The 15,003-nt window shown below is 47.3% G+C and overlaps 1 protein-coding gene across 4 annotated transcripts in view; it reads left to right on the forward strand.

Moving 5' to 3' along the window:
* Nucleotides 1-250: 250 nt before the first annotated feature.
* Nucleotides 251-15,003, forward strand: part of LOC137535064 (zinc finger protein 271-like) — a 39,026-nt gene continuing 24,273 nt past the window's right edge. For all 4 annotated transcript variants that reach the window (XM_068256838.1, XM_068256839.1, XM_068256841.1 and 1 more), the window contains exons 1-2: nucleotides 251-307; nucleotides 14,414-14,777. In XM_068256838.1, coding sequence (XP_068112939.1) covers nucleotides 14,513-14,777 — 265 coding nt within the window. In that variant the 5' untranslated portion in view covers nucleotides 251-307; nucleotides 14,414-14,512. The remainder of the gene's footprint in view (nucleotides 308-14,413; nucleotides 14,778-15,003) is intronic.

Genomic DNA, 15,003 nt, shown 5'->3' on the forward strand with positions numbered 1-15,003 from the left:
CTGATCATTTCCTGAAATAGGATATGAAGAGAAAAATTGCATGGTTTGTACCAGGCTTTAGGTCTGCCAGCGTCTTTCCACTTCATCAGGCAGGCTTTCGGTCGCCTTCTTCACTGCAGAAGAGGGAAAAAGAGAGAAGAGGGCATTTGTCCTCCTTGATCTTTGAGCCATGTTAAAGATGCAGTTCCGGTATTTCCCACTAGGTGGCTACCGAGCTCTCTTTTACCACGTGCAATACACAGGAAGTTAGGGGTGAGGTAGGAGGAGGAAGTAGAGAGGAGACATTTCTGGGACTTGCTGCAGGAAGGTAATATATATCTTATATGATTATCAGTATAAACGTAACTGTTGGGCAGGGCATGGGCCAGGAAGCCATGTGCAGCGAGGTAGGCATGGTGGGTGGGCAGAGAACAGGAGGGAGGTTAGAGTTGGGCTCAGGATGGCAGAAGATAAAGTGAAGCAATGGTAACAGATTAGCTTGAGTAGAGGGAGATTAGAGTTAAAGGACTTCCGAGGCGACTATAGAAATGGAGTTTCTTACCTAGAGCTTCTTCCAGCGCCTAGAAGTCATTTGGGTCCCTCACAGCAGCTCCAGTCCTCTCTGATGTCCCACTGGCAGGCTCTAAGGTTTGCTGACCCCAATGGCTCAGCGTCTTCTGCGCATGCGTGCGCTCATGTCATCGGGAGCGTATTGTGTAGGTGTGGTACGCTCTCGATGACATAGGCGCATTAGTGTGGACGCTCATATGTGCCTGTACGTGCGCAGAAGACACTGACCCATCGATCACTGGACACCGACATCGCAACTCTGGAGAGGACCGGAGCGGCAGCAAGGGGCCCAATGGACTTCTAAGAAGCCTCATGTCAGTAAAACTCCATTATTTTAGTCACCTTGGAAGTCCTTTAACTGCTTCCGGACCGAAGCAGTACGAATCTATGTCCAGCAGGTGGTGCTGCGGCTCCGACTGGACGTAGATTCTACTGCTGTGGCACTCCGCGCTACCGCCGATCTCGCCACTCTGCACCTGCCGACTATAAGACGGCAGAGCTCTGTGAGCAGGTCAGGAGCCGCTTTCATTGGCTCCTGGCCGTGTGATCACTGTGAGCCAATAACATTGGCTCACATTGATAGACAGCGTCGGGAGCCAATGAAAGCGGCTCCTGGCCGGCTGACAGCAGTCTGCAGCCATAGAGAAGGCAGAGAGAGGAGCCTGCGGCGATGAGGCAGCATCGAGAGTGGCGGGTATGTGGGGCGATTAATCGGAAGGTGGCGTTTTACGGTACCAGCAGTCTCTGGTCCTTAAAGGATATCAGAACCGAAAGGCTCTGGTAAAAATGGTAGATGCAGTAGGTAGGGGGTAAAAAGTACAAACTGGCCGCTCCTCCTGGTCCACTCCGTCTGCCGTCGTTCTTGCAGTATACATGCCGATGTCCTGGTGACTTAGCTGACCTTTGCCCCGGCTATACTGCGTCCCGTGTGCGCAGTATGTCCTTCCCTCTTCGCTTCTGGCAAATTTTCAATATTGTAGCAATGGCTATACAATGTAAAACTAAACATGCCCAATAGTATTTACATTGTTTAGCCATTGCTACTGAAAATAAATCCCCTGTGCAAAATCATGCCCCCCTCTGAACTCACTCCAAGTGCTGGCTTCCAGCGTGACTCCACTTAGCATGTGATGCTTGCTTTAGTGGAGTAAACACTCAGCACAGACGAGACGGAGGTGTCAGCGTGCTTCTGCGCCTGTAACTATGTGCCAGCCAGAAGCGAAGAGGTAAGGAGATACTGCGCACCCAGGGAGCAGTATGTCCGGGGCAAAGGTCAGCAAAGTCTATCTACCATTTTTACCAGAGCCTTTCGGTTCTGGTATCCTTTTAAGGGGGCAGAGACTTCTGGTACAGAAATGGTTAAACTATGTATTAGATAGACACATTACACACATTAGAATCGATCTAAACCATTGTAAAATGACGGACAAGCATTGTTTGCACTGATTATCATTGAACAATGCACACAATCCATCCTGTTGGATTCTTTCAACCGAGGATCGTTCATCGCAGGGAGTGTGGACAGTTGATTAAACAACAGAAGATGATCATGCCTTGTAAAGCTCAAACTATTTAAATCACATTATATCGACCATTCATAATCATTCATGTTTGTACTACATTCGTTCATTTGAGTTAATAGCACCTCATACGTCACTTCCGCCTTATCTGTCAATCCCATCATGCATGTGTGTATACAGGTCGGTAGTTTACGATGGTCTCCCTTTGCCTATCGACCACCGGTGAGTTTTCATTCCGACCAATTTTTGTCTGACGTGTGGAATTTTTTTATTGCCTAAACAGAATGCAGTGGAAGGTTATAGTCAGGTATACATTGGGAGGAACTTAGATTAAAGTAAATCTAAAGCTAAATAAAAAAAAATTGATAACTAAGGAAAGGAAAGGCTCTGGTTCCTAATAAGCCTTCACGGTCCCGGCGTTCCAGCACTGGATCCCCGGTTCCTAATCTCCCGCTGCGAGAGGCTTCAGAAGTCTTCGGTAGCCCGAGTGCTCTTGAAGATATGCGGCTCTGTACTGCTCATGCGCAAAGCCTCAGGTGGCAGCAGAGAGCGTCGGAGACTAACGAGGGAGCCAGCGCAGGAACGACAGGACCAGGAGAGGATCCGGAAGGCTCATTAAGACCCAAAGCCTTCAGTTTCCTTAAATGAGTATTTTTTTTTTATATATTGGCTTCAGATGCCCTTTAAAGCTAGTATAGGAAGGTGTGCGCTACGGTGAGAGAGGATGTTAATCTGTGCACATGGGGCCTGATTCATCTTTAGCAGCGCAGCTTAATATTCTGTAGTGTGCGCTATGCACACCTTACATTACAGCGCTTGCTGCCATGTAAGGAGAGTGCCTTCCTTAGTTACGCGCATTGCTTCCTTAGCAGTGCGTGTAACATTAACTGTGGGTGGTCCTGCTCGAGTGAATTATCGATACTGTATTAATTTACGCTGTTATGTAAATTAATACAGTAGCAGCCTCGGGGGAAGTATCGCAGTAGTGGTAATTCACTCGAGCAAGGCCACTCGCAGTTAATGTTACTAAGGAAGGCACTCTCCTTACATGTCAGCAAGCGCTGCTATATAAGGCGTGAATAGCGTACACTACACAACAAGCAGCGCAGCTTGATGAATCAGGCCCATGGTCCATTAATTGCTATGGAAGAAGTTGGATACAGTTACAGCACTGGAAAAAAGGCAGGAGGACAAATTGTTGCTGGTAATACCGATACCCAGAAGCAGGAAATGTAGGCGTCCAAGCCCCGGGAAAGTTTGGCCATGGTGGCCCCTATACATAGCCAGATGTGCCCCCTTCCCCCTATAGATAGCCAGATGTGCCCCCTTCGCCCTATAGATAGCCAGATGTGCCCCATTTCCCCCCTATAGATAGCCAGATGTGCCCCCTTCCCCCCATAGATAGCCAGATGTGCCCCCTTCCCCCCATAGATAGCCAGATGTGCCCCCTTCCCCCTATAGATAGCCAGATGTGCCCCCTTCCCCCTATAGATAGCCAGATGTGCCCCCTTTCCCCCCTATAGATAGCCAGATGTGCCCCCTTCCCCATATAGATATCCAGATGTGCCCCCTTCCCCCCATAGATAGCCAGATGTGCCCCCGCCCCCCCATAGATAGCCAGATGTGCCCCCTTCCCCCCATAGATAGCCAGATGTGCCCCCTTCTCCCTATAGTTAGCCAGATGTGCCCCCTTCCCCCTATAGATAGCCAGATGTGGCCCCTTTCCCCCCTATAGATAGCCAGATGTGCCCCCTTTCCCCCCCTATAGATAGCCAGATGTGCCCCCTTTCCCCCCTATAGATAGCCAGATGTGCCCCCTTTCCCCCCTATAGATAGCCAGATGTGCCCCCTCCTTCCCATAGATAGCCAGATGTGCCCCCATAGATAGCCAGATGTGTCCCCTTCCCCACCTATAGATAGCCAGATGTGCCCCCTTCCCCGTTCAGATAGCCAGATGTGCCCCCTTCTCTCCTATAGATAGCCAGATGTGCCCCCTTCTCTCCTATAGATAGCCAGATGTGCCCCCTTCCCTGGTCAGATAGACAGATATGTTAATAAAAGCATTCCGGCAATGACATCATCTCTGCAGCGAGCCCAGCGTCCTCTGAAAAGAATATCTGTAAAGTTACTGATATTCTACTATCTGCTTTTTCTGGGGGCCTTTTTTGCATGTTACGCCCAACTCCCCCCCCCCCCCCCCCCCCCCCCCCATCTATGCCTAACAGAAGTTCTCCAGTAAGTGGAGATTCCTAGGCATTATAATAGCCAGTTGTGCCCCCAGTATTAGGCAGTCTCTTCCCCAGTATAATACCCGTATGTGTCACCAGTATTAAACACACACACACACACACACACACACACACACACACACACACACGGCAAGGATTACAGCTCACACTTGACTCACCTCCTCCAGGCGTTAGAGGTTCCGGCCCCATCCGTCTTCTCCGCAGCACCGCCGCTCTGTACTTCCTGTTTCTCAGATCAGGAAGTAGAGTGAGCGGCTCTACAGAGAAGACAGATGGGACCTCTGGAGCTTGGAAGAGGTGACTGTGTGTTGTAATACTTGCCTGCTGTGCTCCATACTCTACAGATTGGGAATAGGGGTGCGCATACGCCGCACAGTGACAGGAGGACCCGAGGTGAGGAAAGGAAGATAGAAGTCAGACCCCTTCCCTGCAACCTTGCAGCTCTGTGCCCAACGGTTGGAGCCTATTCGGCCTCTACCTGGCCCTGCCTAACACTTAACACCTCCTATCTACTCCTAACCCTTCCCTACCTATGCTTAAGATCTGGTCACGTGTGGTTTCTCCATGCAAATTAGAGAGTGGTTGATACCTCTACAGGATCTTCTCAAAATATTAGAATATTGTGATAAAGTTCATTATTTTCTGTAATGTACTGATAAACATTAGACTTTCATATAGTTTAGATTCATTACACACAACTGAAGTAGTTCAAGCCTTTAATTGTTTTAATATTGATGATTTTGGCATACAGCTCATGAAAACCCAAATTTCCTATCTCAAAAAATTAGCATATTGCATCCGACCACTAAAAGAAAAGTGTTTTTAAAACAAAAAAAAAGTCAACCTTCAAATAATTATGTTCAGTTATGCACTCAATACTTGGTCGGGAATCCTTTTGCAGAAATGACTGCTTCAATGCGGCGTGGCTTGGAGGCAATCAGCCTGTGGCACTGCTCAGGTGTTATGGAGGCCCAGGATGCTTCGATAGCGGCCTTAAGCTCATCCAGAGTGTTGGGTCTTGCGTCTCTCAACTTACTCTTCACAATATCCCACAGATTCTCTATGGGGTTCACGTCAGGAGAGTTGGCAGGCCAATTGAGCACAGTAATACCATGGTCAGTAAAACATTTAGCAGTGGTTTTGGCACTGTGAGCAGGTGCCAGGTCGTGCTGAGAAATGAAATCTTCATCTCCATTTTTCAGCAGATGGAAGCATGAACTAACTTTTGAACCAGAAACAGCGGCAGAAGCGCCTGACCTGGGCTACAGAGAAGCAGCACTGGACTGTTGCTCAGTGGTCCAAAGTACCTTTATCAGATGAAAGCAAATTTTACATGTCATTCGGAAATCAAGGTGCCAGAGTCTGGAGGAAGACTGGGGAGAGGGAAATGCCAAAATGCCTGAAGTCCAGTATCAAGTACCCACAGTCATTGATGGTCTGGGGTGCCATGTCAGCTGCTGGTGTTGGTCCACTGTGTTTTATCAAGGGCAGGGTCAATGCAGCTAGCTATCAGGAGATTTAGGAGCGTTTCATGCTTCCATCTGCTGAAAAGCTTTATGGAGATGAAGATTTCATTTTTCAGCACGACCTGCCAAAACCACTGGTAAATGGTTTACTGACCATGGTATTACTATGATCAATTGGCCTGTCAACTCTCCTGACCTGAACCCCATAGAGAATCTGTGGGATATTATGAAGAGTAAGTTGAGAGATGCAAGACCCAACACTCTGGATAAGCTTAAAGGGATACTGTAGGGGGGTCGGGGGAAAATGAGTTGAAGTTACCCGGGGCTTCTAATGGTCTCCCGCAGACATCCTGTACCCGTGCAGCCACTCACCGATGCTCCGGCCCCACCTCCGGTTCACTTCTGGAATTTCAGACTTTAAAGTCTGAAAACCACTGCCCCTGCGTTGCCGTGTCCTCGCTTCGCCTGATGTCACCAGGAGCGCACAGCGCAAGCACAGACCATACTGGGCCTGCGCAGTACGCTTCTGGTGCCATCAGCGGGAGTGAGGACACGTCAACGCAGGCGCAGTGGTTTTCAGACTTTAAAGTCTGAAATTCCAGAAGTGAACCAGAGGTGGGGCCGGAGCATCGGTGCAGTGGCTGCACGGGCACAGGATGTCTGCGGGGGACCATTAGAAGCCTCGGGTAACTTCAACTCATTTTCTCCCGACCTCCCTACAGTATCCCTTTAAGGCCGCTATCGAAGCATCCTGGGCCTCCATAACACCTGAGCAGTGCCACAGGCTGATTGCCTCCATGCCACGCCGCATTGAAGCAGTCATTTCTGCAAAAGGATTCCCGACCAAGTATTGAGTGCATAACTGAACATAATTATTTGAAGGTTGACTTTTTTCGTTTTAAAAACTCTTTTCTTTTATTGGTCGGATGAAATATGCTAATTTTTTGAGATAGGAAATTTGGGTTCTCATGAGCTGTATGCCAAAATCATCAATAAGAAAAACAATAAAAGGCTTGGTTGAACTACTTCAGTTGTGTGTAATGAATCTCAAATATATGAAAGTCTAATGTTTATCAGTACATTACAGAAAATAATAAACTTTATCACAATATGCTAATTCTTTGAGAAGATCCTGTATATGATCTATGACTACCTGACAGTTCTAGTGGCCTGCAGGTGCATGTTTATGAGAGCTTAGTGAGTACACACAGCACAGGATGTTGGGTAAAAAGGCACAGGGAAGGGGGCTGCATGGGAAAGATTACAGTGACCCACAGGTTGAAAGGTAAATGGAGACTGAGTAGTTTTAATCTCCCTCTCCTACTCTAAGCTTGGGGGTCGGATGAGATGACAGAGATGGGCAACAGGAAGGAGGAGATGAGATTTGTTTATCATTATTATTATCATTATTATTATTATTATTGATTTAGATAGTGCCTGCATCTTCCATTATTATTATTATTATTTATTGTATTTATAAAGCGCCAACATATTACGCAGCGCTGGACATTAATTTAGGTTACAGACAATATTTTGGGGTGACCTACAGCAATATGACAATACAGGAATACAAGAAAGACCAGATCATACAGCACAGTATGAGTACCAGGTAATGCTTAGTCAGTCACTGGATGGAGCATGGAGATTAGGCAAGTTATGTTCACTCAGATGCACACCATGGGTTCACAGTAATGGAGGTGCAAGATCAGGTAGGACACAAAAGGAGGAGGACCCTGCCCAAAGGCTTACAATCTAAAGGGAGAGGTAGGGACACGAGAGGTAGGGGACCAGAGTTCAGCTGTGGGTTTAGAGCACTTGTGAGGGGTAGTAGGCCAGAGTGAAAAGGTGAGTTTTTAGGGCTTTCTTGAAGATGTTGAAGGAGGGGGCTGCCCTAATGGGTGGAGGTAGGGAGTTCCATAGTGTTGGAGCAGCTCTTGAGAAGTCCTGGAGGCGTGCATGGGACTGGGTGATGCGGGGGACGGTCAGGCGAAGTTCATTGGAAGAGCGGAGTGAGCGGCTAGGTGTGTACCTCTGAGTAAGATCGGAAATGTAGGTTGGACAGGTTTTGTGGACAGATTTGTAGGTCAGACAGTATCTTGAATCTGATTCTGGACTGGATAGGAAGCCAGTGGAGGGATTCAAGGAGGGGATCCGCCATGGTGGAGCGATGGGAGCAGTGGATAATTCTGGCTGCTGCATTCATGATGGACTGCAGTGGAGCTGTTCGGGTCATAGGGAGACCAGACAGCAGGGCATTGCAGTAGTCAAGGCAGGAAATTATGAGGGCATGGATGATGAGTTTGGTGGTGGCAGAGGTCAGGAAAGGGCGAATCTTACAGATGTTTCGAAGGTGGAAGTTGCAGGACTTTGTGAGGTTTGGGATGTGGGGAGTGAAGGAGAGTGCGGAGTCCAGGGTGACACCCAGACAGCAGGCTTGAGAGGTAGGCGCTGTACAACAGCATACAGGGTATAACAATCCAGAATAAACAATACAACAGTTAATACAAGACAATGCTGGAGTATAGCTGATGCAATGAACAAATCAAGTGTAGATTTTTACACAGGGGTGGAAGATTCAGAAGAGGGCCCTGGCCAAAAGGCCTTACGGTCTAAAGGTTTAAGCAAGGCCGGTTAAAGGTGCCCTGGGGCAAACTCAATGGTCATTACTCCACTGCTCCCCGGGGCCCCTCACACACACAAGCGTCCGTTACTTTCCCTCCTCAACGGTCCGCATATGCAGAGATTTAGGTTCTGGTCCAAAGCATCTGAAACACCAATTGAAATGCTCATCCCTAGTGATCAGAGTGACAGGAAAGGGGGAGACAGATATGGGGAGAAGGAGTAAGGCATACAGAAACATACTGACGGACAGCCACATAGAAGAGGAGAGAGGATGGATAGTGTAATGGTTAAGGGCTCTGCTTCTGACACAGGAGACCAGGGTTCAAAACCTTGCACTTCCTGTTCAGTAAGCCAGCACCTATTCAGTAAGGAGACCTGAGTTTCCTGTATGAGAAAAGGGCGGTTGTGGGAGATGTTTTTTAGGTGGAGGCGACAACAGAAGGATAGTTTGTCAATGTGTGGTTTGAATGAGAGACTATAGTGCAGTATTACACCTAGACAGCAAGCCTGGGGGACAGGTCTTATGGAAGTGCCATCAACAGAAATAGTGACGGCAGGCAGGGGCATTGAATTGCAGGGCTGTGGAGTCGGGCAATTTTGGGTGCCTGGAGTCGGGAAAAAATGCACCGACTCCTAATGAATTTGTAACTGTAATTAAAATAGAAAATATGATAAAATGTTCTATTTCTCAGATAATAGTCATTAAAAATAATGTATATATACAGTATATATACAGTAATAGCTGTGCTTAGTCCACAAAAATGAAATACACCAGTCAAAATTAGTTAGTTGTGCTGCTTCAATAAAGCAGTCCCCGTATTTTTAAGGTCAGATATACATATCTGATTGTGACTGTATATATGATGTGTACACAGGAATCTCTTATATATACTAAATAACATCTATGCTGTAAGAATAAAGCCTGATGTGTAGCTGTGTCACTAATAGAGATGGTCAACGAGATGGAAATAATTCTGCATTGATGCTGATTTATGCAAATGTATGCACTCCCTTTGCTGATGAAATCAAATAATGTGATATGTTATTAAAATTTGGTTTGGTGACTACAAATTAAAGGGTAACTGAAACGGATGAAAAGTAAAGTTTTATACATACCTGGGGCTTCCTCCAGCCCCCTTCAGGCTAATCAGTCCCTCGCTGTCTTCCACCACCCGGATCTTCTGCTATGAGTCCTGGTAATTCAGCCAGTCAGCGCTGTCCGGCCGCATGCCGCTCCCACAGCCAGGAACATTCTGCACCTGCGCAATAGTGCTGCACAGGTGTAGTATGCTCCTGGCGGCAGAGTGTGTGCATGCGCAATACGCCTGACTGGCTCAAGTACCTGGACTCATAGCAGAAGATCCAGGTGGTGGAGGAGGACATCGAGGGACTGATTATCCTGAAGGCGGCTGGAGGAATCCCCAGGTATGTATAAAACTTTAATTTCATCTGTCTCAGGTTTACTTTGTTACACAGTAGTACTATACTCTACATATGCACTCCCCACAGAGCTGCAGGGAATCCACTGAGAATGCTGTGCACATTGAACACAGAGGTGTTGTCTGTTTACAATCTCCTCATTCCCCTGCAGAGTACCTGCACATCATTCTTACATGTACCCACACTTACATTGCCTAGGGCCTGATAGATGTTCTTTGTTCCGGTTTGTACCTTTTACAAGTACTCTTACCAAGGACTAGTTTTAGTCTAAAGGGAATAAATATAGTAGTCTACATATCCTTCTCACTTCAGTTGTCTTGTAAAATTCCTAAGCGTTGGCAGTTAAGAGACGAATTTCATGTTACATACTTTTAATCAACAAAATTGTAATATGCAAATTAAAGGAGTCGAAGTCGTGGAGTCTGAGTCGGTGGAATCCTAAACTGAGGAGTCGGAGTCGGTGGATTTTTGGACCGACTCCACAGCCCTGTTGAATTGTGAGGTGGGAAGATTACCATTTCAGTCTTTTCCATATTAAGTTTTAGAAAACAGGAGGACAAGAAGGAGGCGATTGCATTGGGACAGTCAGGGACACGAGCGGTTAAAGTATCCAAGTCTGGTGCTGAAATGTAGATCTGGGTATCGTCAGCATACAGGTGATATTGGAAGCCAAAGGAACTGATGAGCTGAACAAGACTATATGTGTAGATAGAGAAAAGGAGAGGTCCGAGGACTGAGCTCTGGAGAACTCCAAATGGTAGGGTACATGGGGGTTGATTCACTAAAGGAAATAGCGGTATAGAGCGAGTAACCAGGGCTGTGGAGTCGGTACAAAAATCTTCAGACTCCAACTCCGACTCCTCTGTTTATGAAACTCCGACTCCAACTCCTACTCCGGGTACCCAAAATGGCTCAGACTCCGACTCCTCTACTCCGACTCCTTAGTCTAATACTTATCAGGGCTGTGGATTTTGTACAAAAATCATCCGACTCCTGACTCCTCAGTTTATGAAATCCACGACGCCAACTCCGACTCCGGGTGCCCAAAATTGTCCCGACTCCTCTACTCCGACTCCACAGCCCTGCGAGTAACCTCCTGTTACTCACGTTATATCCACATCGTGCTTGAAATGTAATGCGGTGCACAATATGCGCTCTATTAGCCGCATAGCACACGTATACGGGTAGTGCAGCATAGCGAACGCTATTACCTTAAGCCTCCTTCCAGCATATAAGGACTGCTAGTCTCCTCCCGCCCTTCGCCCCTTCGCCTCTAATCACTATAGAGGATGTGATCACTTGACAAGCAGCCTATTTGGCCAATCAAGGATCATATCCTTTGTAGTGATTGAACCGCAAGGACTCAGGGCAGGAGGAGATGAGCGCTCCTTATATGCTGGAAGGAGGCTTCAGGTAATACTGTTTATACGCAGCTTATAGCGCACGTAGCATGCACCGCATTATATTTACAGCACACTGTGGAAATAGCGCGAGTTACAGGAGATTAATTTCCTTTAGTAAATCAACCCCGTGGAGAGGAGGTGGTGCCGGAGTGGGCAACTCATAGGGCCCTTTCACACTGGCGCGGTGTATTTGTCAATTTACCGCACTGCTACCACAGGGCAATGAAAGTCTGTGGGTGCTTTCGTATTACCTGCGGTGCGCCGGAAGTGCTTAATCTGATGCACTTCCAAAATTACGTTAGCATGCGTATCTGCGTAGACGTGAAGTGGACCGGAAATCGCGTAAGTCTATGGTGACGCAGGGATTTGAAAAATGTTGGCGGCGGCAGCAGCGCAGCGAAATTACAGCGTGCGCAGAAGCGTATTTTTACAATACACTTCCATGCACTTCCGTATTTCTGAAATAGAAAGTGACCGCAAGCGAGCGTCACTTCCTGTTTGGATGAGCGCCAGATGTGGAATATCGCATAGTAACGCAGTATTCCATGAAGGCCTGTTTTTGGCAGTGCGGTGTGGCGGGCGCACCACAACGTTAACACCAATTTGCAGTGTGAAGCCGGCCTGAAGGTCCTATCTGAGAGATATGAGGAAAGCCAGGAGAGAACAAGACCCTGTATGAGAGGATTTGGAGAAGGAGAGGGTGGTCCACTGTGTCAAAAGTGGAAGAGAGGTCTAGCAGGATGAGAATAGAGTAGAGGCCTTTAGATTTAGCAGTTGCCAGGTCATTAGTTACTTTGAGTAGGGCAGTTTCGTTTGAATGGCTGGGGCAGAATCCAGATTGGAGGTCATCAAACAGAGAATTAGCAGTGAGGTGACAAACTAAGTCGGTGTAGCTGTTGCGCTCAAGTAGTTTTGAAGAGAAGGGGAGGAGAGAAATAGGGCGGTAGTTAAGCAGGGAAGAGTTAGATATATGGTGAAAGAGGAAATTAGAGGCCCATGGTAAAGTAGATACAAGTTAGGCACAAGGTGAAGGAGGAGAGCGTTCAGGCACAGGGTAGAGGAGGAGTTGAGAGTTTTCAGAAGAAGCAGAGTCCTGAACTGCAGAGTTACCCCTTCGATAGGAAGACCACAGAATCCTGACCTGCAGAGTTACTCCTCCTATAGGAAGATTGCAGATTCCTGACCTGAAGAGTTATTCCTCCTATAGGAAGAGATCAGAGTCCTGACCTGCAGTGTCCCCTCCTATAAGAAGATTGCGGAGTCCTGACCTGCAGAGTGTCCCCTCATATAGTAAGATTGCAGAGTCCTGACCTGCAGAGTGTCCTCTCCTATAGGAAGATTGCTGAGTCCTTACCTGCAGAGTTACCCCTTCTAGAGGAAGGCTACATAGTCCTGACCTGCAGAGTTACCCCTTCTATAGGAAGATTGCAGAGATCTGACCTGCAGAGTATCCCCACCAATAGGAAGATTGCTGAGTCCTGGGATGACGTATAATGGAGTCTTGGGGCTTGATTTACTAAGAGGTGCTAACCTACTTAGCACGTCTAAAGTCTTAAGGCGCGCTAACCAGGGTGCTGAGTAGGTTAGCACCGGATTTCTCAATCAGATCGCAAAGTTCTATACGCGCGCTAAGTCCCATAGGCTTTAATGGGCACTTCGCACGGAGCGCCCTGCGCTCTGTGCAGTGCGCGTGCAAAAACTTTGCGCGCGGTACTTTGCGCACGATCACTATTTCTCACATTTCAACTGAGTTTAGACGTGCTAAGGGCCAGTGCTAAAGTTAGCACCGTTTTGTAAATCAAGCCCCTTGTGGGTTAAGAAGGTGGGTGAATGCATGCCCTGTGTCAGTGTGGTAGCCTGTGTAACAAACATGGAAGAGACAGCTGCGGTGAACAGCGATACCACCACAGCTGCCTCCATCTCCCTGCCTAGCGATCTATCCGTGCCTCTGGCGTCTAGCACGCAGAGGATGGGTTTGTCAGCACCACATAGGGCCGCATTGTCGCGCGCGTAGACGGGACCTTTATGCGGGGAGGAGGCGCGTCAGCTGACTGGCCGGTCGGCTGACGTCAGAGGAGACGCTCGCCGCTCCTCATTGGTTGATGGGAGTGGGCATGCCGAAGGGGTCTCCTCTGCTTCTTAAGCCTACCTAGCTGAATCACTCGCACCTTGTCTGCTGTTGCGAATACTTTGTGTTAGCGCTCAGACCTTAGATACTGGTGTGCTTTGATCCGGGAGGAAACCGGGAATTTCACACAGTGATAGGATTTGTTTGATAGCTATAATTATAATCGGAATACTGTTTATCTGTGTATGACTCTTGCTCGTTCTGACTACTCTTACGCTCAGTGATTCTGTACTTCTGCCCATCTGATCTTGCTGCCTACTCTGCCTGTTAAAACCTTCTTGTCTTTGCCTTCTGATTTTGTACCGTATCTGTCTGTCTGTTGCCAACTCGATTAGTCTGACCACTCTACTCTCACCAGAGGGCCCTTTTCTCTGGTGAGGGGCTCTGTACTGTTAGTGCCCACCAGCTCCTCTGGTGAGGTACAGCTAAACCTATCAGTACTACTGTTGCACCAAGCACTATACTTTGCTATCACATTAGCTTTCTGGTATACTTGTATTATTGGTGATTCTGCAGATCACCATATAATCAGGTATATATATCTGTATTATAGGTGTTACTGCAGATCACCTAATAATCAGAACTCTGTTACTTGCTGACACATATCGTTACAGCCTGCTGTCTGCTCACGGAACTTGGCAATTACTGAAACAGCACAGAGACTAGCCAATCAGATAATATACATGCATAGAGTTCATGACTAACAGCCCTGTATTCCAGCAATTGCAGCATTACTTTTAGTACCAGAAAGATTCATGCAGTTCAACAGTAAAGGAGAACAGCTTTGTGTGTTACCCCTAAAGGAAGAAGCTGCATATGGAGAAGGCAGAGGGTGAGAGGAGTCACTGATAATCTTGTTGGCCTGCTGGTGTAGATCTCCTGTAGGGAGGGCAGTGATCATTTCTGCTGTTTGGACAATGAGCTGCTGTTTCACCCCCTCCAACATTTTGCTTGAACCAAGATGAGATGATGTTCTCCTGTGTAGATTCACATTACCAGTGCTTATGCCTTAATAACTTTATTTTCTATCACACAGTGGCTGCAGGGTGAGGATCTGAGAGTTCTGCAAGTCGACACCAAAGACATAGGAGAGACGTATGTGAGGAGTGATCAGCAGTCTTTGGAGGAAGGTGTAATGATGAAAAAAATTAAAGAGGAAGAGACTTATGTGAGGATTGATCAGCAGTCTATGAAAGGTGAGGAAATGACAAGAACAATTAAAGAGGAAGAAGAGGAGACGTATGTGAGGAGTGATCAGCAGTCTCTGGAGGAGGGGAAAATGAGGAGGACAATTAAAGAGGAAGAAGAGGAGACGTATCTGAGGAGAGATCAGCAATCCATGGAGGCAGAAGAAATGGCGAGAATTAAAGAAGAGGATTGTTCCCTTGCTATGAGCACAGGTAACACCCAAATTACAAACACATCTCACATCTTTATCCAAAGAAAACTAAAGGGTGGCCATAGATCTAGCGATGATGGGCAGATTCAACCAAGAGACAAATCTCTCTCTTATCGAAACAGATTAGAGAGACATCTGTCGGCTGCCCATACACTGCAGGCCGATTCCCGATCTATTTCATGCTGAAATTGATCAGGAATTGGCCTTGTGACGCCACATCCGTCCGC

Source organism: Hyperolius riggenbachi, chromosome 10 (assembly GCF_040937935.1).
Source record: "Hyperolius riggenbachi isolate aHypRig1 chromosome 10, aHypRig1.pri, whole genome shotgun sequence".
Lineage (NCBI taxonomy): Eukaryota > Metazoa > Chordata > Amphibia > Anura > Hyperoliidae > Hyperolius > Hyperolius riggenbachi.